General features: G+C 36.8%; 5 protein-coding genes across 5 annotated transcripts, besides 2 other annotated features; 2 read left to right on the top strand and 3 right to left on the bottom strand.

Annotated features, from left to right (window-relative positions):
* Window positions 1-186: 186 nt before the first annotated feature.
* Window positions 187-14,115, bottom strand: BEWA_029020 (WD domain, G-beta repeat family protein; the record flags this gene model as incomplete). The annotated part of the gene is made up of 1 exon (XM_004829661.1): window positions 187-14,115. The coding sequence occupies one exon, from the start codon at window positions 14,113-14,115 to the stop codon at window positions 187-189; it is 13,929 nt and encodes a 4,642-aa protein (XP_004829718.1).
* An 871-nt stretch (window positions 14,116-14,986) lies between these two features.
* BEWA_029030 (WD domain, G-beta repeat family protein) lies at window positions 14,987-16,564 on the top strand (the record flags this gene model as incomplete). Its single annotated transcript, XM_004829662.1, has 1 exon — window positions 14,987-16,564. One exon carries the CDS (start codon window positions 14,987-14,989, stop codon window positions 16,562-16,564), a length of 1,578 nt encoding a protein of 525 aa, XP_004829719.1.
* A 540-nt stretch (window positions 16,565-17,104) lies between these two features.
* On the bottom strand, window positions 17,105-18,232 carry BEWA_029040 (hypothetical protein; the record flags this gene model as incomplete). The annotated part of the gene is made up of 1 exon (XM_004829663.1): window positions 17,105-18,232. One exon carries the CDS (start codon window positions 18,230-18,232, stop codon window positions 17,105-17,107), a length of 1,128 nt encoding a protein of 375 aa, XP_004829720.1.
* Window positions 18,233-18,809: 577 nt separating this feature from the next.
* Window positions 18,810-18,837: a sequence feature (AT_rich).
* A 114-nt stretch (window positions 18,838-18,951) lies between these two features.
* Window positions 18,952-18,979: a sequence feature (AT_rich).
* Window positions 18,980-19,588: 609 nt separating this feature from the next.
* Window positions 19,589-20,392, top strand: BEWA_029050 (signal peptide-containing protein; the record flags this gene model as incomplete). The annotated part of the gene is made up of 2 exons (XM_004829664.1): window positions 19,589-19,814; window positions 19,848-20,392. 2 exons carry the CDS (start codon window positions 19,589-19,591, stop codon window positions 20,390-20,392), a joined length of 771 nt encoding a protein of 256 aa, XP_004829721.1.
* Window positions 20,393-20,835: 443 nt separating this feature from the next.
* On the bottom strand, window positions 20,836-23,592 carry BEWA_029060 (hypothetical protein; the record flags this gene model as incomplete). Its single annotated transcript, XM_004829665.1, has 1 exon — window positions 20,836-23,592. One exon carries the CDS (start codon window positions 23,590-23,592, stop codon window positions 20,836-20,838), a length of 2,757 nt encoding a protein of 918 aa, XP_004829722.1.
* Window positions 23,593-24,013: the final 421 nt, after the last annotated feature.

Here is a 24,013-nt window from a genome sequence, read left to right on the forward strand (position 1 = left end):
CATGGTTATTCATTGCCAGTATGGTGATGGTGTGTGTCTGACTCTGTTTAGGTGAGAATAGAGAATGGTGGCTCCACGACTAGTTTCTACAGTAGGGAATGGAGACTTTTAATTCTGGAATATTATAGGCATGCATGAAGAATCTAAACTCATCTCATAGTAACCACCCAGTACAATCATAAAACATTACAATACAGCTTCCCTTAAAATGGAAACTAAAAGTGTAAAGTAGAGCATTGCCGTTTCTGGACCTGGCATTCTGACTATTTCTGCCACTTTATCCTTGACAATTTCTGATTTGGATTTCTTGATCAAGACGATTTCCTTAACTTCTATCGCTTCATTCTTTGCAACTACAATCTCCCTAGTCTCCCGCATCTGCATTCCATCTCGTCTATTTTCATCCTCGCTCTTTACAACATCAAATGTGTCTCTGTCCATGAGTTTTGCTTGTACACTCCTTGGTATCCTTTTGCGCTCCTTGAGACTTAGTGGATTTGATTCAGCTCCAATGTGAATGATTCTAATGTAATATTGGGCCTTGGAAAAGTATTTCTTGGCAACCTTTGGTGTTACCTTCACTGTCATTTGACTGGCTGGCTCTCCCTTGTCATCATCCAAATGAGGATAATTTTGGCTTGGAACATCACAGGCAATCCTTAAAACTTCTACAGCTACAACGTCCCTATTGTTGACCTTCCAGCGTATCTTCTCATTCTCTATATAACCCATTCTTGAACAATCTATCCACAACATATTTTTAAACTTATCAAACGACTGTGAGAGAATAAGCGGACTTATATCATCATCCAAAATTGACCAATGTGACGTTGAAATGTACGTTGGATCAAACAAATTCCTCTTGATATCCAGTGGAAGAATTAGCAATACCTCATTCACATGCTCCATCTTTTTAGAACTTTCCATTGACCACGATTCTAGGAAATTGTATCTTGTTGGACTCTGCATCTTTATTGAATGACTTGATCTTTTTGGTCGAATCGCAGACAACATAGGCACTGCATGTATCTGATTTAGGAGACCGTGTAAAGCTAGCGACATCCCAGATAATATACTAGAAGCCGTGCCAAATACAAGGCTGGATGCCGCAGAAACAAGAGAACCAAGAATGTGAACTCCTGACGATAAAGCATCCTTGGTACCACGTTCCTCCTTTAAAGAGCGAACAAATTTACCTACTGCATGTATTGGTTTCAGAGCAAAATTTCCCCAGCTGATGTAAATATTTCTTCCCACCGAAATCCATCCAAACAGAAAGCCTTCAACAATGTTACTTGGCTGTCCATGTGTCCTTGTAAACACCTCTTGCATTAAAAGTACCGCATATCTATCGGAGTTGCATGCCATTGTATTTAACAAAAGATACCAACTACCGGTGAACCTGTAAAATGCATCAACAACTCCGGAAAATAAGGCAATTCCAAAGTGAGATATACCCTTGAGGATTAAGAAAAATGCCACAGGAGGCAAATGTACATATCTGAGAGCCTCTCTAACATCACAAAGCGATATATAGAGTCCAGAAAACCAGTGGTTTGCTACCATTTTAGGGTTTCCAATTAAATCTACAGCCCAAAGAACCTTGTAAATTTGTTGCACAGCTTGGCTAATATACCTTGTTGCAAAATGTGAAATGAGAACATATGGTGTACAACATAGTTTCAAAAGAGATTCTTTTGCCAGAGTAATGTGTGCATCACTAATATGTGGAGTTCTCCTTACAATATAAACAAGATAGCGTATAACTGGACTCTGTGGAGGTAAATCAGAAATCATTAGGGTTCCGGAACGTCTAATATTTATTACAACAACCAACTTTCCAATTTTAAGTTGAGATATGTTATATTTTGTTCCAGAACTTCCAACTTCTGAATATCTACAGTTGGCAATCTCAGAAAGAGGATACTCTGTAGTATCAAAGTTGTCAAGTTTACCCTCGGAATTTGAGAATATCCCAATTTTTGGCGTTGCAAAATATTCTGATGTCCTGTCACTAAACCCAAAGATGGAGATGTAGTCATCTAGCAATAAAAGAATTGTAGATACTATCCTAGTGTCCAAATTAATACTAATTGGTTCCAGATCTAGAGTAAATTCAGTAACTTCTTTTAGATTTACATTTGAACGCGTGTTAAAGACAAGCACAAGGATTGGATGTACTTTAGACATTGATTGATTTGTTTGTATTTCCGAAGCAGCAGATACACGAGCATAGTTGGAAGAATGCACATGTCTACTAGTATACATGCGCCCATTATGCATGTCTGAAAAGGGCCATTTTCCTATTCTTCTTGGTTTTTCAGCACGCGTATTGAAAATTGAGTAATTTATAATTGGTCTTATCATTGTTGGGAAGCATGTTGTTGAATCATGAACATCCGATTGCATCCAGCCAATTGAAAGTTTATTTTTGTTTTCCATATCTTCCAAACTTGTTCTAAATTTGATGGATGTAAACGATAGGTATACCAATTCATCTGGTAAATATGAGCAGAGACAGACTCCAAGTCCAGAAACGGTGACATGCAATACGTACTCTGGATTTAATGGGCTCCTTGCTCTCCTCAATGGCTCAGCCGTTGGTACCTGTTTATTCTCAAGAACATCTGGCTTTCTCAATTGCTTGTAAAGTTGCAATATATTTGTAGCCTTCAAGTACTTGAAGCTGAACGTTTTTTGATTCATTTTTGAGGCAGTAAGATAAAGTGTTTTTTGTCCAAACATTACCAAGGATTGAGCTTGTACCCGTACATTAAATTTAACTTTACCAAACCTAATCTGGCATACTGTGCTATAACTGACAGATTCAACCTTACTTAAATCAATTAATAGGTAACCCTTTACTTTTACATCCATCTTCTTTTTTCTTTGTCCATAAGATGTGAGTCTACCCAATGCAAACAAACCAGACACTTTGTCATTCTCCTTTGTTCCACGGGATCGTCTAATGTTAGTATAACGTTTAAGACGACCAGCTGGCAAAAAATCAAACATTGCCAACTTCTGCACTGTATGAAATCGACATACCAATTTTTGGTCCTTAAATGGATCATACCATGCGAATGGGACACCATTAGTAGCAAAGTATTGTCTTGATGGAATATTTACTGGTGCAGAAGAATATCTCCCTTGAGCGCTTGCTTGAATTAATGGGTGTAAAGATGAAAGTATTCCTCCAAATCCATCCTCTTCACCTTTTGTCTGTTCAAGTGGGAATTTTCCAAATGGAATAACCTCGCCGTGAGATGTACCATATTGTTCAACCCAGAGTCCCATTCCGGTAGAATTTAAAATTACCCACTCTGGAGTAGTTGGACGAGAAAATCTCACTAGTTTTGCTCCTCTATGCATTTGTATTTCAACCTCACAGATGCCATACATATGTCTGGATTCTGATCCAAGCTCTAATTTGCAATCACCGTAACCAGAGAACACAGGAAACCTAAACTGGACAAGTGTTGACGGCTTTAGTGCTATAGCACAGGACCACCAGTTACTCTTTTCTGTTTGCGCATATGAATTATCTCCAGGGTCTGCTCCTGTAATTTTCACAAGAGGCTCTCCCTTTGTCTGCGTATGAAACTCCACTGTTGTTCCAGAATCTATTCTATACCAAACTTGTTCTTTCCTAATCTTAATCATATTCGATTTCCCACTCGTTGTTTCTCTAATCCATAAAGGTGTGTCAAATTCATTAATTAGAGTCATTTGTGGTAAAATCTCAATTATGCTGGTTCGGTAAAACGGGAGTGGTGCCATGCATGTAGAAACAAGATAATGCAAATTTGGATACTTTTCGACATTCTTTATTGAACATGTTGCAAATGTAAGATCTGGTACCAAAAACTTTGTAGACATTACATGATTTGTAGTGTATCTGGAAAACCATCTCTTTTCATTCTTTGGATAGTTATCAAAATTTGGAATTAACTTTAGATTGGACTTTCTAACAGCCAATTGCAGCTGTGTGGAAGTCAAATCTTGACTTGCAACCGTACAATTCTTGGCCCCTATAGTCTGTTGAAAACGTCCATCACTCCTACATATAACAACCGGATAGTCTAGCCAATTTATAACCCATTTATCAACAAAGATAGTGCAGGATATTTGTGAAGATTCAACGTAACGTCTATAATAACCATTCTTGTCCTTTACAGGCTGAGTTGACTTTTTGGAGATATCAAGGGATACAATAATTCTCCTTGGTAATTTTCTTGCTCCATCCACGTACTTATTGTTTTCACAAATATAGTGTGCCGCTGAACTCAAAAATCCTGGTTGCATGACTTCAAACACTAGATTTGTACATGTATCCTTGTTTACTCTAAATTCAATCTCCCTGCTCATTAGATCGTTTAATATGAACCTTCCCTTGTGAACTCCTCTAGCCAAGTGAGCATTACCTCCTGCCTTTATCATTAAAGCTTGAGAATCTATTATAGTCTCACTTGCATCCCTACCAAAATGATTTGTCTCGTTTCTTTCATCATCACTTGCATTTACAACATGTTCTGTATCTGAGTGAGCATCATCAATCTTCCTAGCACCCCCCTTGAAAAGGTCAAATACTGCGGGTGTAATAAAATGAACATCGTGTGGCATCAAATTCTCAATAACTTGACAACTTTCCAACAAAATCTCATACTGTCTGATAACATACTTTAGGGGATTTAGAGAAATATTCTGTTTAGGGGTAGAAGAAAGCTCGATTAAGGTGGATGAAAGAGTTACAGCAGGCTGACCAAAGTGTTCGGGTTTAGCAACCCGTGCGGTAACCCTCTCAGTTTCAGCCTTTTTATTTTTTCCACCAGATAAATATTTTGAGAGGAATAGGCTTGATTTTGAGAATATGCTCTTGGTGTAAAATGAGCTTTCGCTGGACATGGCCCTGTGTATCCCATCCTTGTGAGAATCTGATACAGAATAGTCTTGTGCTGAATTTGTAAGCTTCCTTGAGGATGGAAAATTAGAGAATTTGGAAGTTTGACTTTTTGCGTACGCACTGCTATATTCGCTTTTTCCGACGTCAAAATAATCTTCTTCCACATCTACAAATTCACCGGAATCTATACGAAGTTCATCAGAAACATATCTTCCAAGGTTAACTTGTGCAGTGTATCCAGGAATTGGTGTCTTTAGTCTCTGACTATCAATTGAGTCGTAAAGGTGTTGTGCGGATTCTGAAGATAGAAGAATATCTCCATTAAAATATATTTCCTTTCCTCTATGAAAATCCATGTCCTTATATAATTCGGCCCCAAAATTCCTTAGCACTTCATTCTGCCTGGAAGGTAATCCATCAATTCTGGCAGAGGAAAGTTTTGTGAAAAATGAACCCCTGGTGGCCGAGGGAAGATCAAAATTTTGAGCATAAAAGGGGAAGTCCTCCTCCAGAGAAATACAAATAGTCAAGGAATTATCAATTGTCCAGGAAAGCGGCACAGGAATTTTGTTAGGATGGAAAAAGTTACCATTTATAACAATGTATTGGAGTTTATTTTCGTGTTGCCTATTAAATGGATCTAACACATGCACAGGAGCAAGTTTCCTTACAGCCTTATACTCTGCGATATTTGCAATTTGCCTCAAAAGAACATTACCAACGCCCTCTTTTGTTACTCTTCCTCTCAGAGTGACCAAATTTTTCGATGAAACTGGCAAAAATACAGGAGGTATAGGAAGATTAAGGGAAAGTAAAGATGAGTATGATATTGTACGTTTCTTTGCATCAGGATATAGAGACGGAAATACTACTACATTCTCCCTGGATTTGTTAGACACAAAAACTGCAGATGATAGATGAATGCTTACAGCAGATCGTATGGAAGTTGCCACAGTTTGAATACCAAAACGTTCAACGGTGCGAACCATGATATAGGCGAACTTGTTCCCCTCACTTTTACCATGAATGGAACCTTTTTTTCTACGTTTTGTATCATCGACAAATGATACTGTAGTATTCTTTTTCCTGGAGCGTACCTTGAATCCATGTCCCTTGGAGTCATTCGTTCTAGCCATGAACTTCCGTTTAAAACTTCCCCTTGTGATTTCCAGTTTAAACATTGTTTCAACATTTTGCGCAATTTCCAAAGAGGATGAAGGAATATCGTATACGCAGCTGCCAATTTGTAACCGTATTATAAATGGTGAGATTACTCCATAGTGTCCAGAGGATAAAATGCAAGATTCTCCATTCAGTACAGTCTTCCATTTAAGTTGATTATCCGATACATTTACTCCCGTGCATATCAAAATAGGCTGACCAAGATTATTATATAGGTAGGAATTCGGTTCAATAGAAGATTCTGTTATCATAGGTTTTATATTAAACAAATCCAAAGTATCCACGCTACCCATATTTATGGCCTTGCATTCCAGCAATGTTTTATTAATATCCAACAGTACTTCATGAATATCTAGAGAACCTCTTTTAGCAAACAGATTATTGAAATACCTAAATTCGAAGTATTTGGAAACATCCTCACCCGTAAAAATCCCAAAATGTTCAGAATGTGTAAAATTGTGTTTGAATTTCTCAGAAATAAGATTGAATGGAGCCATTGTAGTTTTTACATCATCATGAATATTACACAATGCTGCCGGCTGCAGGTTTACATAGTCCGCGTTAGAACCATCGAGTATGATGCTGTGAAGTCTACTCATTGCTACCAAGTAGCTCAAGAATCCAAAATAACACTCTGCTGCATTTAATGTTATGTTTATATTTATCCAAGAAACGTTTATGTTTGAAGTTGTCTTGGAAAATGGTGATGTTTTGTGACCTGTGAATAGTACCTTTACAGTTTCCAGCGTCATTTCCTTACTGGAATCCTTGGATATATCAAATGTTATGAGTGTTTGACACTCAAACTGCATTAGATTTTCTTGATCTACAAAGTATTGCTCCTGTCTGGACGGTTGATCGTGAGCTTGCAGCATATTTGTCGCTACGTCCCTTGATGGATTTTCAGATGAAGCCCCTTCATCAGAATAGAAATCATCCTTAGAGCAATTTCTATAAGCGAAATAATTGGAAGGTAAATTTGAAAAAGGTACAAGTAACCCATCAATTCCAGAGAGGCAGAGGTCGAGTATATAAAAATCAAGACTCTCATCGATCCATGTGTCTTCTACATCACCTGAACCATTCGTCGACGCATATTCATCAGTTATATTGTTTATACTATTTACCCAGAATTTTGCTCTTGTGTCCTCGAGGGATAAAACAAATATATGTCGAATATCCGCATCAATGTTGCTTGATATTTCAATATTGACAAGTTCAAGGTTAAGAGATAATCCTAGGGAAAAGTTTGACAATAACTTGAGTAAGAAAAACTCCAAACCATCCCTCTTTTTGGGCTTCTTTTCCAACACTGAAAAATCTTGACCAATTACTTCCACCGGAGTGTTTGTATCTTCATTGGACATTATACTTGTCCAATCTGCATCAGATTCGTAACTGCTGCAGGAATGAAATTCTTCAGATTCCATAAAATCTCTTTTTACCGGCAACACTTCATCCAGTGTTAGGTATAACTCATCATGTTTATAGAGATTTTCCTGAGGAACATGTATAGGCAAAACCTCACTATTCCATCCTTCTACACACTTTGACGCAATTGTAAGTGTATCAATTAGAGAAAGAAGATCTACACAATTCATAGCAATATCCACAGCTTCAATATCTATACTAGCTGAAACCGATTGTGGGACCAAACTGTACCATATTTGGGAATTTGAATCGTAAAGGTATGTAACAGTCGAAAACGTACATCTAAACGGTTTTAGAATCTCGGAAACCTTCGAATCGTATATATCGTACAGTGTATGCTTCGAAATCTCCAAAAGACCACAAAGTTTAGAATCCTGTAAATTGTGCAAACGCATGTACCTGTTAAAATCAACTCTGCTGTTTCTATATCCATCATTTTTCTGTCTACCACTTTGAGGGGTTCTGTGCATATCTGTCCTACTCCTTTCTTCATCTGAAAAGGCAGTAGAAATATATTCTTTCCCTGGGAAGATATCAAAAATGTTTCTATGAAAATGATATCCGCAGGGTGTCAAAATTTCCCCCGACCCCTGTCTGCTGAGTAATGATGATATGTTTCTGCCTTCAGCCTTGAATTGTATGATACAGGGCATATATTTACTCCACCAACCCATTGGAATTTTTCTGTCACCTTCATCTCTTTTTAATTTGGAATATTGTGACGCTAGCTGGAAAGATTGTGGTAAATCAGAATGAGTATAGTGTAAATAAATCGATCCTTCTCCAAATATACTCAGAGAAATTGGAAAGGATATGTATGCCCTTTTATTACGATCACTTACAATTAGTCTAACCAGGGACCAACGCACACTAGAGCCCATATTTACACCAGGGTCAGTACTTATCGTTATACTCCTCAAACTTCCGCTTCTTTCCCTTATCACCTTGGCACGTCCAGATCCAACTGGAAAATCCATGTTTCCCATTGCAAATTTTGTAAAGATATTCTTGGTTTGGTCAATAGGATCGACTATAGAGGACCTTCTAGAATCCTGAGGTGGATCCACAATTCCAGAGTGATCCCTAAGTACTTTGTACCACATGTATTTAACAAGATTAGGATATCCAAACCATGAAGATTCTGACAAAATGTTTATCTTTGACTTGGCCAGATGCATGGTAAAGCTTAAGGTCTTTATTCCACAAGTATAAAATGTTTGCCTTGTTACCGGCTCTGTCGCATAGTTTGGCATATAGCTTGTATATTCTACAATTCTCTTGAAAAAGTGTAAAATCTCATCGATAGCTTCCCATGCAATGTTTAATATGCTACCAGAAACATATACCAGGCAGTTTTGCTCTTTCTCAGGAGTACAAGTTGTAGAGATTGTTACAAAGCATGGCGATTTTTCCAGTTGTAAAGATGATGATGTATATGACTGTGATATCGGAGAATTGTAGTCCATTACAGCTTTAAGATAATCCTCTGTGAACTTGTAAGACTGGATAATTTTACAATTTGGGTTTTGTTGTACATTTCCCGTTTTTGCGTCTACATGATTCATCTTACACTCCTTTGACGCAGAATTTTGTTTGTTTTTAGCTGAGAATAGGGAACCCTGGAATTTTTTTGCAATGTTAATCTCTCGCTTAACCTTTAGCCAACGCCAAAAGAGCGTAGTATAACCTCCACGGAAAATTGTAGATGAATACAATGGCACAGAATTAGATTGATCCTCTACCTCTATACAGCCTAAAAAACCACACAACCTCTTAATTATACCATTATGAACTCCAGTTTTTAGTCCAACTCCAGTAACTTTAAGACTAAACAATGGAGTTGTAATTCCGTGAAATTTTAGTAGTGATTCTAGTAGGACAAGATCGTTACTAATAACTTGATAAGAATGTTTTTCAATGGAATCACCACGTAATCTTTGTCCCAGTCTTGTATCATCAGAGGAGGATCCACTCATCGCTGCTATATGTGGACTATCTCGTATAGTTCCGGAATCTGCTAGCGAGTCTCCGGAAAAAATTCGTGCTCCTGATTTTCTACCAGACTTTTTTGGAGAACTGAAATCAACAACTCTATGGAAATTTAAGCATAAATAGTCCATATCGAAGTCATATTTTGTGTATCTACTGGTGGATGAGGAGTTTTGTAATATTTTTGATTGAAGTTTTGCCCATTTCACAGATACTAAAGCCCTAAGATTGTTGTTTTGTGATCCATGTGTGTTTCTCAATACAACGTCTTGTGTAACAAATTCATCCAATGATTGGCCTTGCTCGTTGCAGATACCCCTAAGGAGAGAATTCTGATCGCTAAAGGGTGTGACTTCATTAAATTCATCTCGTTTGTTGAATAACCTTATCTGCTTATTAAAAATGGTCATGCATTGCATATATCCATCATAACACTCCATGTAGTTTCCGTATGTGCAAATGAATGCTGCAATGTCAATATCCCTAAGGTTAATGTACACGCTACCAAGGGATAGTTCTATGATTAAACTCGGTTCATCATCTTTCTGTACATAAATAGAATTTTCAAGTATTTTATCAGAACGTATCGACTTTATTTTAATGGCAAGGTCATTTTCTTCCCCAAATTTTAAAATTTCAAACTCCTTGTTAATTATATCAATATTGTAGTAAGAATCTGAAACAACCCTCTTTGACAACGTTGAGATGTAATTTGAAAAGGGAATTGAGAGATTAGGGCCCATATAAATAAATCGAACGTCCTTTTCTGTGGATTTCTTATTTGATGATGAGGAAGAAGAAAACAATGCTGAACTGAAATCATTGCAAGATAAAATACGAGGATTATTGATCCGTACGTGGTGCAAGTCATAATGATTAGCGGAGTTTACTCTGGGAGCTATTTCCGAGCGAACAGAAAAACTGTCAATAGAAAAAAAGTAGGAAAACGTGGTATCCTTCAAATTCAAATCAACCAATACCAGTGTCTGATAAGTTGATTCCATCAAGAAATCATAGTTCAAAAATGGTATTGAACCCTGAACAATATCTTTCATATACTCAGATCCCAAATCAATCAATTCGTAAACCTCTCTAAGATTATCAAATCTACAATCATTTAAATGGTATTCCCTCTTTTTATCAGCATAAACCTTTACCGCATCCAGAGTAAGGTGTTTTTGCATATTATACTTGTGCACTCTAAATACATTGTTAATCTCATCCAATACTGGAAAATGAATAAACAATTCCGAATTAAGGTGAAACCTAACACGAACATCTGAGATATTTGGTGTACAAAAATGGCTAGATTCTATGGAGAAGTATAATACAGAGTCAGTTATGGAAATAATAGCATCAGCTTCACCACCACTAAAAAAAAGACTATTGTTTACCACTGTAACCTTTGTTTCCCTCTTAAGCATTTGCAATAAATCTTTCTTTGCCGATCTTTCAACCTTGGCTTGGTTCAACTGAGGAACATTTCCGCAGGCAACAAGAATAGATGGAGGTCCACTAAGAAGTTTACAAGCACAACCCATTGTCGAAAAAAGCTCGCTGGATGGACTTGCACAAAAGTCCAATGAAAGTATGCTAAACGGTAATGCTTCAACCTCTATAAACTGACTCCCATCACGACCAATTGTATCCTGATAAAAAAGGTGAAAACCATTCACCGATAAAATATAGCCCATAATGTTTGAAATGTTCTTGAATGACTCCATCTTGTTTGTCAAAATAAGCCTAGAGTTTAAAAGGAAAATATCCAAAACAATGTCAACGGTGAAGACCTGTTGATTACAAATTTTACGAAGAGAAGTCAGTATTCCAGTTGAATTTGCATGTTTGGAAGCAAGTTCATAGATTCCACCAACAAATTTCAAGCGATCTTGTACCTTTGATGTATTATCTATATTTACTCCGTTTACATCAATATCCCTATCCTCGTAGGATGAACATATATTTGTGAATAACGTATCTGCAACGCAAGAGTTAAAGTCAGCTCCCATAGAACAAAACGTTAATCCCCTTCCAAAGTTGCGGATTAACTCACTCAGTGATACAGATGCTCTATTCCTTAACACTCTAATTGTCTGTATAGAATGCAGAATCTCGAAATCTAGGACAAAGTCCTTAAGTTCATCCTTTTCGGCATTATTCTCGAGCAATAAATACTGAGGCCAATACTCCATATACATTTTTTCATCCTCTGGTGTGGCTCTTGGGTTTTCAAAGGTAGAAATTACGCCATATGACCAATACCAGTACTTGTAGAGGTTCTCACAAAAGACATTATAAATACAATCTACTTGCTCCTTTGATATTGTTATATCAATATCCTCAAACACCAAAAAAACGGAACATCTAGGAAGGTAGTCATTTTGTAAACTTGTAGATCTAGCTCTACCATATTTTGAGCCCCAAGCAGACCAACATGACTTTAAAATTTGAGACGGCAATATTGGATATGAACAAAAATAAAAAGATGCTACCCCCTTGAAGTCCTTTGGGTTAAGAAAGTAGTTGTGATCTGTTTCATCCAGAGTTTTCAAAAAAAACTCCAGCAACTCTGAACTTTCATCATGTGTAACAAAAGTCAACCTAGTCCAAGATTCTTTCATCCGAAGATCCTCCAATTTAGCCTCAGGGTTCACTGATTCTGGTTTAACACTTGCAGTTTCATCACAATCATCTGTCTTTTCCTTTTCATTACCCTGACCTTTATTACGAACATGCCAGTTCACATCATATGAAAATAAATAGTCATTGCTAGAGTATCTAACGTTGCCTGGGTGTGCCAATTCAGTATGAATAAGTGTAGATTCTGCGTTTATAATCGAAGTTTGATTAGAATGCGTCATATCATTATTGTAACAATTCCAGTTGCTATCTGCAATATTTGACTGTTTGGCATCACAACATTCGGCATTCATACTCATTGTAACTGAACGACGTTCTCTATCACGAGTTTGAGATCTATTTATGATGTCCAAAGATGAATTATTTTGAGAAACATTTGGTTTTTGAATAGTACAAAATGTGCTAAGGAGAGTTCTCCAACTTCTTCCTGGAGAAAATTTGTAACCAAACAATTCTTTAGAACTTGCATTCGCATTTACATTAGCAGAATATTTGCCAAAAGCAGAATCAACTGTAGTGCTCTTGCGTCTTTTAAAGCTCAGAAAGCTTGGGAACCTCCATTTGCTGGTCAAACTTTGATCTTCACTATTCCTTCCACTTGATATATTAAATGAAGCAGATTCTTTTGTTCTAACCTGCTTGGCCATATCTCTCGTATAACTTCTTCTTTTTTTATTCAAAAGGAGAGTTGCATATGGATCTCTCTGTTCTCTAGTATAACTCTGCGTATAAACACTACTCTTGTATAGACTTTTGTAATTTCCTCTTTCCCAAACATTAAAGGATGAAACATGATTATCACAGTTGTTAACGTGGGAACCTCTCACCAAGTATCCCAAGATATGTGAAAAGGACAAGGTGTAAAATAGATTACTTTTATCTATAACATTTTGTCTATTGTCATCAGCATGGGGAAATCTGTCAATATAACGCTGGACATCGGTTTTATATCTTGGTCTAGCATACCTATTAAACTTTAACCTCCTATTTTTGGAAAGAAAGCTACGTCTATAATTCGGCTTTCTCATAAATACTCTCTTTCTAGGGGTTTCTGTCTTTACAACACAGATGCTTTGATACGATACTCCACCCCTATATTGATCCGATCCAGGTTGGTGAGATCCAATTGCATCAAGAAATGCCAATTCATCGTTTGTAAACTCCTCTGATACGTTTCTCTTTAAACTATCCTCTCCTTTTTGGAAACCTTCATAGATCTGTGGACCACTTGTATCCTTATATTTCATAAATACTGGACCTAGTGGATCCAACTGGTCAACGTAGAAACCAAAACCCTCCAAATCTATAGTTCTGTGTGTTATACTTGGTGATTGTTTCCCATTTTCACTTTTTAATAGGCTTTGAAATGGTAGTAGAATATTTGAAACAGTTCTAAATCCGTCATCTCCAGAATTTTGTCTAAGATTGGTATGAAAAAACGCTCTTTTTATGACACAACCAATCGCGTATGAAACATTGGGATTTGTTGTATAATCTTCTAATCTTATGTGAACATTGTGTATGTTAATCTCAAGAGTTTCCAAAAATGACAAAACTGTATTCCATACAAACCCTGAACCCTCAATTTCTTTAACAACAAGTTGGAGTGATTCAGCTGCTAGTATTGCAATTTTAGATGCAATATATTCATCTCTATACGCTTCTGAATCCCATTGACTCTCTGGCTTTGTTGTAAGGAGAAATATCATGTCAGTGATTTCAAGTGAGAGATTCTTTTTGGAAAGACTCAGAATTGGAATCTGTACCTTTATATTAACTGTACCAAGTAGCCCAAACGTCAAGTGGAACGGAAGTTCCAGAAAGTCCACAACGCTAGTTTTGACATGAAGGTTGTTCAAGACCAGCTTACCACTGAGTAGGTTCGCCAAGCTTAATTTGGTAGGATTCAGCCCATCAATGTACGGTTCAAATACACTGTTTAGGATCTCTATAATCTTATTCTCCAACATGTTTCAGGAGTATACTGTCTACACACTATCATCCAAAGGCCGAACAGCTACTTGAATCTTTAATGTATCAACAAATACCGAAGCGGCTAGTCCCTTTTATACTGACACCCTTGTATTATACAACCTAATTTAGTACCTGTGTCTTTTTCGACATGATAGTGTCCGTAAAACTGACAAATTTGCCTTAAAATTTGTAAACGGCGAATACGAAGACGTGAGTAGCATATTCTGCCATTTGACTGCAATCCGATATGGTACAAGAATAATTTCTGTTATTGTTTAACCTAAAGTACAAGTTACAACCTCGTTTTCCGAATATACTGGGATTTAGACGACTTTTCCATAGTCAAATGTGTGCCCTTAAATCACTCGACAAAACACAGGGAGTGATTATATCGCTCCAGCATATAAATTGCGATATTTTACTTCGAAATCCTCCACAACACAAAAGTGTGGACTGGCCTTCTGGAGGAAAACGATTCGCCCTGTGGCATCACCACAGGATCAGCTAGCAACGTCAGTAGCAATTACTTCACCTCCCGGCCTGTCTTTACACTCGAAATTTTCGGAACATAATCTATGCAAGTAGTTGTATTTCCCTGTCAATTCTGATGGCAAACTTGTGCTGAAGAGACGCTCTGTTAGTGGTCGGAATCGCTGCCCAGCCAGGGACAAATTTTCGGGGGAAGCCTCCTTTCATCACTAAATATGTCATTTTAGAGCCTTGGTTTTAGGTTTATCCGTTTTCTGCAGAGAAGGGAGATGTTTTGAGGTAAAGAAAGGATTTAGTCGATTTATTAGCCTATTAACACTTACAGGAGGAAACAAAGCTCATTAACACATCTATTATCGCTCTATATGGTCGGTTAGAATGGCTAGAGTGAGTAATTGGGACACTGAAACGTCCAATTTGGACGGAGAGGTCCTAAAGGAGCTTGAGCTCAAGAGTAAGCTCTCTAACCTCTACATTGGCGTTACCACAAATGATAGCGTTGTAAAGAAGATCTTCCGCTCCCTAAAGGAGCCCATAATCCTCTTTGGTGAAGGGTCCTATGAGAGAAGGGAACGTCTGAAAATGGTATTACTAAACAACTACGATAAATTCTTCCATGAGAAAGATGTCGATCTTGCAATCGCATCGTCTACAGAGGCGAAAAATTTTTATGAAGTTTTAAAGCTCTTCAATATTGACATGTCGAATGTTTACAAAAAGGGCAATTTTCTAGACGGTGCATATGCTTCTCATGAGGACGCAAACGATCGTGAGCTATTTTATACTGAAGGAGACGATGATGTGCGACTATTCCGTAGGTCTATTGCATATTTTTCCTGGAACCGCTCCCTAAAGAGAAAGGCTATGATACACAAGTATAGAAGTCAATGTGATCAGTATGAACATAAAGACTATGTTGAAAGATTTGGAGAATACATTACACAGAATCTTTCTCTCTCGTTTTCACAGCTGGCTGCTGATAGGCCTCTAACAATGGCCAAATTTTCTCCAAATGTTAAATATATCGCAACTGGCAGCTACTGTAACGATGTTGGTATTTTTGATTTTGATTATACAAAATCCACGCTGGTTAAAAAACTAACAACTGATTGTAAAGAAATGATACATTGTCTAGATTGGAATTTTAATTCTAGTAATGTATACTACGATGGAAAGGAACCTGATGATATTACAGATGATGAATTGTTGCTAGTAACAGGAGGATCCGGGGGAACAATGGCCCTCTGGAAGCCATTTTCTAAAATTGAAGAGACAAAGATTTATGAATTTAAAATTCATGAGGCAAAAATTAATCGCATACTCTTTCATCCATGCAATACAGTCGTAGCAAGTAGTTCCGCTGATGAAACCATTAGACTCTACGATATTGAAGTGATGAAGGAAATATATCTGCAAGAAGGACATAAACATGCTGTGTATGCATTGTCTATTAATGGAGATGGTAATCTGATGGCATCTGGAGATAGTTATGGTGTCATGCTCATTTTTGATTTAAGAACCGGTCGACACATTTTTCAACAGAGCGTGCATAACGGAGATATAACTGGTATAAGTTTCCACCCAATAACATCACATATATTTGCAACCTCTTCAGCAGATAATTCTGTCAAGATCTTTGATTTACGCAAGTTTAAACCGATAACTTCTCTACTGAGTCATACAAAACTGGTGAGTGGGCTCGAGTTTGAACCAATTTATGGACGCTATCTGGCAACAAGTTCATTTGATACACATGTAAAGATTTGGGATACTTCAGACTATAAATGTAGAAAGGTTTTGTCCAATGATGACACTAGAATAATGGGAATTAATATCGCTCCAGACGCATCTGCAATCGTTGCAGCAGGTTATGATAGGGCATGGAGATTGTTTAAACCTAAAGAAGATCAGGAAATTGATACAGAATTTGCTCTGTACAAGGTTTTGTATGGATGATGTACTGTTAATACGCATTCCAATGTGGCATGCACATGTAAGTGGTAACTGTGTATTTGGAAATTTTGTCAATTCATCTCTAGAGAGTATTTTTCATCTATGGAACATTGTTTATATATTTGATACAATTTACAAGAAAATAAATCACGTTGAGAACTTCATTTTGGCCAACCTTTCATCAAACTCCCTAGTGGTTATAGGCTTCCATACGCCACCCACCTTTTCAAAATGTTTTAATATAGTATTTCCAGTTGAATCACAAATGTTAATGTCGATAAGTGGAGGGAATTGCCCTTTAGTAAAACAACTGACGTATCCGCATCTTTCGTGCGGTTTAGCTATCCATATAACAGCGGGACCATCCGCAACCTTGTTGAACGTCCCATCTACTGTCCTCTTGTAAGTTCCATAGAGAGGAGAGTATTTCTTCTGCTTATAGCCATTATCAACATCATCAACAAGTGTAATAACATGTTTACTTGGAGCGTTGGAAATGTCAATAATGAATACCTGAACTCTAGAAGATGCATTTTTATATCCTTATAAATTGGAAGAAGTGGTACCTCTGAGAGTGCTTTTAATGTAACTAGCATCTGATTCTATACCAGAGTCTACGGATTTTGTCTCAGAGGGTCTTCTGTGTCGAAACAACATCTTTTTCTGTGCTGTAACACTTTCTTTCTGGATATTCTGTTTATGAATATTTTCGTCGGACGTGGTAGAAGTTGTTGGTGAAACAGATTCATCATCGGCATCATATGGATGTTCATCTTTATTATTATTTTTATAATCGTAGTCAGATTCATCTGATCCAAGGTCAGATGTAATGGTAGAAATCACTTTATCATTTCTAGTTCTAGCTCGGCTGTTGTCACCTCCCTCTTGAGGCCCTTGATTAGGACCAGTAACAGTTTGTTTAGCAGGTTCTGGAGATAAATCGAGGGATTGATCTGCATAATTGTTTTTAAGTGTTTCAGGTTCTTTTTCCTCTTCAGAAACTTGCATGGCTATTCCAGAAAAGCTTTGAACTAAAGGATCAACAGAACCTGTATTTTGTCGTTGGTTATCCATAGACTCTGCTGATTCATTCTCAGGTTTATCATTTGGATCTTGAAATTCTTCCGATTCTTTATGGTCATCTAAATTATCCAAAGGATAGGATTTTATTGTCGTAGTAGCAGATTCCTCAGGGTGCTTCCCCTTATGTTCCATTACTTTTGTTGGCTCCAAAGGTGGTATAGCTTTAGCTATACCCATGGGAGTTCCTAGACTACTCCCCTTTTGACTCCTAACAAATTTCCACGTATTTCCATCTTCCTTTTCGTAATACCTCATTTCTGAGCTGATGTTTTCGGACCATACGTAGATTGTAGCCATTGCTATACCTGGTCTATGACTTGAGAATGCTGTTGTACATTTCTCCCTATCCCCTTCAGCTTTCCATAACTCATCCTTTCCATCCATAATCTTACTGAAAAGGGGTCCTCTTGGGAAGAATGAATAATAAACTGCTCCATCTGAACTGCTCTTGTATTCTCTGGTGAGGGAAGGATCCGGAAGAGAGATATCCAGAGTAACATCTGAAGTTGGTGTATCTGGAGCTTCTGAATCTCCACAAAAAACAAACCTAAAAATGTGCAGAGAGAGCAAGAGGATCGTTTCTCTCATCTTTCACACAATAGACAACTGCATATAGGAACTGAATAAATTTGATCTCCTTGAAGTCTAAATGCATGGGGTAGTTTAATATTCTTTAAAAAACTAGACTTTTGCTTGACTTTTACGGAGATTCCCGATATTTGTGGCAGTTTAATGCAAGGATAAAATCATGGAAAATTTCATAGATATCAGAAGATACGTACAGACCTCCATTCTTTGTAATTCTAAAGTGGAATAAACTCTTCTCACGTTATTAATGGCGACAATTTACGCTTATTATATCGAAAATCTTGATGCTTATAGCCATTTAATGCAAGAAGGAAGTGATTTGTGAAATTAGTTCCCAGGAGTGACTATCTTATCACCTTTTAGATTGTTGGCAAAGGCATGCTGTTTATTCTACACACTTGATGTAATTTGCTGTAATCATTAGTATTATTCCGGCACGACAAATTTTTATCCTTAAGTAACAGCCTACTGGAAAAGAACAATAGTTATAAAGGACTCGGTATTTATCGCTTTAAAAATAAGAGGTGTGGAATCAGTTATTACTAAAGGAGAGAATCAATCGCTCAAACACTTTGAGTTTATAAATATGTTTATTAATTTTTATTGTACCAATAAATTTTATTCATTTGCTCTGTTTCAGATTATATGTGTCTATGAGGCTGATGTCTCCGTGAAACTCGTACTCCGCTCATTCATAAATTCTACAGATTTCCAGCACGTATAAAAAATTATTTAGTTTTTTATATACTTCATAATTCCTTTATCATCTATAAATATCCTGCATGCAATTGGTTTTGTGCCAAAGAAGTTGGAATGAGATTTAATGTGCTTTAGACAAATGGAGCTGTAAATTGGTCTTGGCCAAAAATTACAATCCTTTAGTATATATGAATTTATTGTTAGTGGTGCATTCACATAGTTGGAAATTATAAGTGTCCAATTCTATGTGAATGGATCAATCGATAAGAAATCTTTTGGGCTCTTACAAATTTTATCTGGATACCATTTGTGGAACCTTCAAAGACTGTTTTAAGTCACTAGGAATATGAGGCCAGTTAAGGGTTTTCTTAAATACCATGACCTATCGTATCGGAATAGAAATGAAAAGGTAAAATAATTAAGGGGAGGAGTTCCCATTCTTCATTCTAAAACAGCACTTCCATTTTTATCATTAGTAAGTTCGTCAGAACGTGACATAGAATGTCGTCAAATAGTCCCTCCTAAATGCCCTAGTTCAGCTAATCTTGTGATTGCCATACAACCTGCTATTTGGCAATAATTCTCATTTAGACACAAACGCTAACTACCTATTTTAAAATCACAAGTTGTAAATTGTCTAAAAATTAGTACTACAAGATGCATGCAGTTCTTATTTTACAAGTTTTACTGATAACATTACCATTTAAAAATACTGCCGCGGAGCCATCCGGTAAGAAAAGGATTCCAGTAAGTCTTGATATATCTGGACATGTCCCAGCGAGAATAAGGGCCCTAAGCTCCACAGAGTTTCCTGGTGGAATACACTATACAGCTATTCATGGTTGTAGTAACACTCACATTGTGGGCACTGTGAGTGATGCTGGTAACTTTCTTCTTTATTCATAGCAATATTCAGGTGAACATATAATAGGCTCGGATCCTGATGCCATGAGCAGATATGTGCTTGTGGTATATAAAGAAGACGGTTCAAAGTATGTCAGAGTTACGACTAGATATAGAAGGAATTCCCACATATTTCAGACAAAGATTATGGAGTTTAAAACAATACCTCTAGACCCTCATTATGCTCAAGTGCACAGGCTATCTGTAGAACTAAATATTATGGATAATACACACAATCGCTACATAAAAGTAGAGACAGTAGACGACCCAAATGGACGTCCCAGCAATATTAAGAAGTTTACAATAAAGAAGAATGTATTCGATCAAGTTATAATTGGTGTGGTGAGGTATGGTAAGCACCAGATCGACGACAAAACCTTTGGACTTGTAAGCAAGAAGGTGATCTGGAATGGAAATACAGACTACCCAAAAATTAGTATAGAATCACTTCACAAAAATGGATCACAGTATAAGATAGACTACGTGCCATGTGAAGAATTAACAAAAGGATTTTGTATCGCCAAGATGGAAAAAAGGTTATTGAATTTGATCGGGTAGCTATAATGGAATACAAATATGGAAAGGGTGTAAAGATCCATGTTTCTTTTTAAACAAGCCAATTAATACTTCATACTCTATATATATTCACATAGATTCATATATGCTTTATTTTTGGCTACAAAAACTCTGCGTGCGAGATAAAATACTCTCCTCATAGACCTTAATTTTATTTCTTCCATGTTTGTAAACTAAGTTTCCATAAACGTTGCACAATTCATAGTGTATGTAATAGTCCTAAATTATATGAAATTTATTCGCAATACACTATGGACCATTTCCCTTTTCAAGGAATGGGGAACTAAATGCCTAGAGATACTTTTGTGAGCAATTTGCAGATCACAGGATAGCGCTTTGAAAATTACTGATGAGTGAAACTATTTTTTAAACTACTAACAAAAAGACTCAGTTGAAAATTAGCTAAAAATGAAGAGATTATGCACTTAAAGCTTACTAAATGTGCCATCATATGACATCATTGACTGTAGAATGAAAGTTAGAGAGCCGAACGAAATTGCAGTATTGAAAATAAAAATAACCATAGACAAAATATCATCAAGGTTTTCTATTTTATCTCGACAAATTTTACCATTATTTCTATAGAGTGTATCCTCAACAATAGCCCATGAACTATTTGCTATAACAGTGTCAAATCCGACACGGAGAAGAATTAACAGATGTGATAAAAATGACAGCGTGCTAGAAGTGGACCTTGAAAACAATAGCATAATAACACTTAGTATCAACGTGGAAACTGAACCATACAATGCTATTGTCACTAGAAATTTGTGTACTTCACAGCCCACATGTTGACCTGACTTGAAACAGAACAAAATAGAGTAAAGAAGATCCATCAGGAAAGCTGTTAGAAATATATCTACAATCCATCTAAATCCAATTTTTTTTTCGTACAAAATGAATCCAAGGGTAACGAAGCTTGATGCCACTGAATATATAACCCAGTACTCTTCGCAATAGCTAACCAGATTGTAGTTCGGTTTTGGAATAGTGAGAGTTCTATTGTTGTTCTTTTCACCAAGAAATTCCTTATTATAGGGTAAATACAGGATTATCAACAATGAAAATACCACGAATACGAGTAAATTCAAGAGCCAAACGACGGTATATGGGTGTAGAATTTGGTATTTCCTAGAGTACATTTCTATGGCAGATACCGTAATAAACAACAGAGAAAAAGTAGTTGTCATATTTCCCCACTGCAATAGCGAACCTTTAAATATTAAACTTTTCATGGTTGTATTCAAGTTGAAATAAACTAGCATATTCCCAAAAATAAAAAAAGCCACTCCGAATAGAGCCAAGATCAATGAAAGTGAAACAAATTTCAAGACTACATTAAATTTGAATACAGAAATGATTGAATATATCGAAACTAAACCCGTTAAAATTGCTAACAAAAACGGGAATGCCGACACATCCTCAATCTTCTTTGAATAATTTATATAAAAGACAGAATTTCCTGGTACAAAAAAGCAGAAAAGAAGGAAAGCAAAATGAAGTGCGCCATCTCTTCCAGGCTTGACATTTAAACAAAACTGGAATGCTGAATATATGACAAAGAAGATTGAGGATGTGTAAAAAAAAGCAAATAGACCAAATGTCCTCAGACTTGTTGATGAAAATTGGGCCACCTTATAATCATTATTCTCCAAACATTTCTTTTTCGGTGCGTAGGCCACTGTCTTAGTCATATAATTTCCTATCAACAACCAAATGTATGAAAAATAAAAGGGTATAAACCAGAACAACGACATAAGTAGTCTTGCGACAGCTTCTTGCCCCTCTTCAAAAACATCCTGATTGCTGTACTTGTAACAAACGTAAAAGGAAGCAATGAGAACCATTACAATTAGAACTAAAATAAGAGCCACACTCCAACCTGGAGAGTATTTGTAATAAATTCTATCACAGAGAATATTAACTACATACCCAATTACAGCACAAAATATTTGAGCTATTCCCATAAGTGTTGCTTCATTATGAGGAAAATATTCACCGATATAAGTCATGGTCTGCTGAATATCCACAGATGTGACAATATTATACAAAAACAGACAAATGTATCCTGTGGGATAAGATGGAAAGTAAAAGGTCAAAAAGATGAGTATGTGAATGAAGAATATCCCAATAGATATCGGAATAACACCAATAAACTGGTTCAATATCCCAATAAACGGACTTGGCAAAAAGTTGAATGACTGGATTAGAGCAAACAATTTGTTCAATCTAACATCACTGTAAAAGTATGCACTAAAGGCTCTTCTTCCGTAGATAGTTGAAATGAAGACAACTGTATAAGATGCTAGACATAACCAATATCTTGGCTCCTTCAGTTGCTCACTTAGCTTATCCTTGCTCTCACTTCCTTCCTTTCCATTTTCCTCCGCCTTTTCCTCTTCCTCCATTTCTATATATTGATTTGGGGTAAAAAAGAGCGTGATTAAGAAAGATGGAATAATTCCCCAAAACATATACGAGAGGAGTACATCAGTGTAAGAAATTCCATACTTTTCAATGATCCAGTAAAAAAGCGTTGGGATAGCCATACTAAGATTGTCAAATAAGGCTATAACACCAAATGCTATGCTACTGGCATTTGGAAACATTCTGTGATAGTGAGAACACGGAGCATACACAAAAGCTCCACTTATCCCCCAAGATATAAAGCTTACATATAACATTATCCTTGATTCGTGGTAAAAGTAAAACAATAAAATTGTTATAACGCCCCAAATAATACCGATTAGAATGACAATGTAAGCTCCGCAATTATCAACAAGGGGACCAGCAACACCACTCATTAGAACATCAGTATATGTGATGTATGTGCAAAAACTCGAAATATCTTGTCTTTGTGCTTCACAGACAAAAACTCCGGGGAGAGCCTCCCTCCTCTCCTTTTCTGTGCATAGAGATTGAAGGACTTTTTGTTGTACCAAGATTCTCTCTATACCTGACCAGTTGTAGTATACACTGGATGTTAATCCAATGATGATACAGGCTAGTAAAAACGTTGCATATGAACTCAGTCCATACGGCAATGCTTGCTCCTTGAGTTTCTTTTCTTTTTTTAGATTACATACAGATGTTCCTCCAGATGAAGATTGAGTAGAAGCAGCTACAGTACCTTCACCTTTGTACTCTTCTGTAGCTAACCTAAAGGCTAGCAAGTTTCCCATTTTGCAGTGTAGGTGGCTACATGATCTAGAACTTATATTCCGACCGCAAAAGGTCCTTGAATATTATCAAGGCAGCCCCCTTCCGAAGAATACTCCACCAAGTTCTTCTTCTCGGTATTTATAACCTGCGATACCTCTATAACACCCTTTATCCAAAATTATGGCCTATTTACCAAGTTTGACGATGTTCTTCTCATTCTCTTTCCATTCATCCATATAATGAGAGATGGTCAGGATCCACCAACCGATTTTCGGGGATTAGAAAATATAATTGTGGAATTAGAATAAGAGGGGCCTTAAATTCAGAAATTAATGACAAAATTCCCCTAAAGCCACTCGTTTTAGAATGAGCCTTAAACTGCGATAAAAGTGAGATAAAATACAACAAAAAATATAAAAAACCTTAAGGTTTACATGAGAT

This window comes from Theileria equi, chromosome 1, assembly GCF_000342415.1.
Source record: "Theileria equi strain WA chromosome 1, complete sequence".
NCBI classification, from domain to species: Eukaryota; Apicomplexa; class Aconoidasida; order Piroplasmida; family Theileriidae; genus Theileria; species Theileria equi.